We start from the raw sequence: 3872 nt of genomic DNA on the forward strand, positions 1-3872 counted from the left end.
AAACCCTTTGGCCTAGCCCTTGGTTGGAGACGGTTTTCATATTATTTTGAGCTATTTTAAGCCCTATGTCTCTTTGACCCAGTCGGTTGAAGATGACCTTAGATATGGACTAAAACGGTTCAGGACTTCGTAGCACATCGGTATATGGAGCCATTTGTCACAGTGGTCCGTTTTAAAACATATTAGACTTGAATTGAATATGGTGACATCGTCAATATTAAAAAAGGATTAAGGAAAATGGTCATCAACCACGGCTTTTTACAGGGTTTTGTTCATCACGTTGCTGCTTTGCCATATGTCTAATTAGCATCATCCATTCCACAAGGCACCGGCCAAATATGATGATTTATCATTTTCCTGTATATATATATAAAGAGGTGGCAGAAGATTTCTTGATCCACAATCAACACTGATGCTCCTTCTTTTCAACATTCCTTTCTTCCGTTGCTTAATTACTTACACTCTTTGATTCTCTTCTTTCTTCCCTTTTAATACCACACACAAACTCTTTGTAACAGCCTACACTTGCACACAAAGAAGTAAAAACAGTAGGAAGATCATCTCATATATCGTAAAGATCGAATGGCGGATTGGGGGCCGGTGGTGATAGCTGTGGTGCTGTTCGTGCTTCTGAGTCCGGGGCTGCTGTTCCAACTGCCCGGAAGGGGCAAGGTGGTGGAGTTTGGGAACATGCATACGAGCGGGATATCGATCCTCGTCCACACCATCATCTTCTTCGGCCTCCTCACCATCTTCCTCATCGCTGTTGGCGTTCACATCTACACTGGATGACCATTACCTTAGTTTCCACTTTAGAGATTTGCCTTCTTAATTATTTCATTTAATTTCAATATGCATACTTTGTTCAGATTGCTTGTTTTGAATTTGAACAGTACTGTTTGATGTTCTAAGTTTTTCCTTATCATGTACTCCTTCGAACTTTTTTTTTTCTGGAAATTTCTTGTATTCTCTAATTTTTATTGAACTGACTCTTTACATCTAAGAAGTCATTTTCTAATTTTTCCTTATGGTCAAAATTGAATGACCATAAATTCTTAATCATTAGGTGATCAAAAGATCGAAACTTTATTTTGACGTGAGAAGCACTATTGCCTCTTTCCCTGGTTGCTTAAAGCTGAATTGACCCAATGGCCAATGAGATTCAGACTTGATCGGGAGAAAACCACCCCATTGTCGGTTCTTGAACACTTGGCAGTTTGATGTCATTTTCCTTTGGGCTTTTGACATTTTCACAATCTTCCTTGGTTGTAACTTGTACACATCGCAACCCCTCACTGACTTGTCGGACATCGCTGCACGCTTTTGTTTTCTACTTGACAATCAATCAATTTTCTCACAGATAACATTATGAATTATCGAGAAAAAGACAGGAGACAATGCACAACTAATGGCAGCCTACATCCCCACTACTTACCTGAATAAAAAAAGAATACGGCACCATTCTTTTTTGGAGAATTTGCATGGCACGAGTTCATGACAACTGTAGCGCCCAGTGTGATTGGTGCAATGCCTTGTAGAAGGAAATTTACACAGAACATTACATTATTGATACAAAACGCCAGTGCAACAACAATATACTCATGTCATGAAAGTCTCCGTTACCTAAAATGACAGCTGGTCAAATTAATTCGTTATGGAGATGATTCCATCCACATCCCGTGCCTCTTCATTTCCCACTGGATGGATTGCGTACATTTAAGTGAACGACTTTAAATTCCCCTACAATTTTCCCATCCCTGCCCACACAAGTTACTACCAACCTTATCGTTGACAAACCAGTCCCAACATACAAATATGCACAAAACAAAAAGTGAAACACGTTGAAAACATTGGTATTGTTATGAATGCCCACACACACATTGTCAATGCCCTTGCAAGTTGAAATAGACTTTGGAAACAAAATGGTTGTTTTTCAAAACATGCGATGTAAATTTCAAACTGTAAGAACTTGTTTGTATGGAGCCGCTTTATAAATAGATCGCTCCGACTGCAATTAAAGGAGGTAGAGAGGAAAGAAGAGGTAGAGAGAATCACGGTAGAGAGAGAGGAAAGAAGAGGAAGAGAGAAAAGAGAGGAAGAAGAGTTATTTTTGTACTCTTATTTTTCAGATTATAGTGAAAGCATCAATGATGCTCCGAGGATGTACTCCAGTCACACTGACTGTAGAGGAACCTTGTAAATTTTGTGTCTTGTTTATTTATTTCACTGCACCCACCATCAATTTTACAACACGTTATCAGCACGAGAAGCTCTCATGTCAGTGGAAAGCACAACGTCATAAATCCGGTGAAGCACTATCTACCTCTTACCTCTGTCAGTTAAAATCTCACAGAATAAAAGGTATGTCCATTTTTCATCTTTCCTAACGCGCCAGAAGCGCCCCACCAAATTCCAGTAAGAATTGAAATTTACAACGACCTGTAGTCGTCACGAGATAAGAAAACTCATACCTGACAACTGGTTTCCAGAGATCTAGAAGAATCTCATCAGACTTGGAAACCCAGATCGCGTTGTTTTCGACAGATCTCGAGAACTCCCATAAATACTCGGTTGTTTGAGATGGTGATGGCAAGACTGACTCCACACAGGCCTCCCTCTCTTGTACCTCCATCAACCCCACTGTCATCTATGTTCCTATATGGAGGTTCTTACTTCGCGATGTCATGTTCTCTAGGCCATGCAAGAAAAATTGAAGAAAACACGGGGATGGGAAATGGTATATCTTATCTGGCCTCTCCCATGGAAAAAGTAATAGTCTGTGGGTTTTTGCAGAGAAAAATAGGCAAAAGCAATGAAATGGTGCATCAACACCTTTTGAAAAACATAAGACAAAATAATAAAATAAAAGGAAAATTGATGGTGTGTCAGACACCATGTGGAAACTAGGAAAAAAAAAACCAAAAGGGTGAAGACTTTTTGGATGATGTTGTACCAACTGAAAAGAAAGAAGAAAAAAATATATATTTATTTATGTGAATTGGTGTTGGTTTAAAACCCTTTCACGAGATCTATTTATTTTAAATCAATTTATTTATCATGGACGATTTTACAGCCTACTGCTTTAAGTTTTGATTTATGTGAATGGTGTTAAATTAAAGCCCTTATCACAAGCTTTATTTACTTAAATGCAATTTATTTATTATGGCTGGAATTACCGCATATTGTTTTAATTTATTCATTGTACTTATCTTTTGTTACGATGAGTATAACAAGGACCCAGAGTTCCTTGATTAGATCAGAACCTGCAGTATCTTGATTCTCATCATATAAAAATGATTAGACCTGAAGTTCCATTATACAAAAAAAGATCGAGCATAAAGTCTCTTGATCCTCAAGATCAAGCATTTATTAAGCGGATGAAATTGATTACCCGCGCTCTGCTCATGAAAACGAAATTGCCAGTTTTCTACATGGGGACATGTCATTTTACATGACGCATTATTAAGTTCGGTTGAGACCAGTTGCCAATTATCAATATTTCTCAGTACAACTAGTGTTTGGGCACTAGCCAAACATTATACATTTACGAGTTTTTGGTTGTGTTATCTATGTGCCTATTGCACTGCCACAACGTACTGAAATGGGCATTGATGTTGAACACCATCTATAATTCAATATTTAAAACCCTTGACTGGGGATATATTTACTGCATGGTTTGCGGACTGTCATTTTGATAAGACAATTTTCCTGCCGTTAGGGGGAGAAAATATCATTTCAAAAGAACGATGAGAAAATATCATTCCAAAAGAATAATGAGAAAAAACCATTCCAGAAGAACAAAGAGAATTTGTCTTATTTTGATTCACGAAGCAATCAATGAGAAAATGAAGTAAGAATAATTGAATGATGCA

At 37.9% G+C, this 3872-nt stretch overlaps 1 protein-coding gene across 1 annotated transcript; it reads left to right on the forward strand.

Annotated features, from left to right (window-relative positions):
• The first annotated feature begins 240 nt into the window (after positions 1 to 240).
• On the forward strand, positions 241 to 1018 carry LOC126596781 (uncharacterized). The gene has a single exon (XM_050263444.1). The coding sequence runs from the start codon at positions 583 to 585 to the stop codon at positions 790 to 792; it is 210 nt and encodes a 69-aa protein (XP_050119401.1). The 5' UTR covers positions 241 to 582; the 3' UTR covers positions 793 to 1018.
• The last annotated feature ends 2854 nt before the right edge of the window (positions 1019 to 3872 follow it).

This window comes from Malus sylvestris, chromosome 13, assembly GCF_916048215.2.
Source record: "Malus sylvestris chromosome 13, drMalSylv7.2, whole genome shotgun sequence".
NCBI classification, from domain to species: Eukaryota; Viridiplantae; Streptophyta; class Magnoliopsida; order Rosales; family Rosaceae; genus Malus; species Malus sylvestris.

What these genes read in the sequence shown, in the direction of transcription:
- LOC126596781 (XM_050263444.1), top strand. Translation starts at nt 583, where the DNA reads ATGGCGGATTGGGGGCCGGTGGTGATAGCTGTGGTGCTGTTCGTGCTT.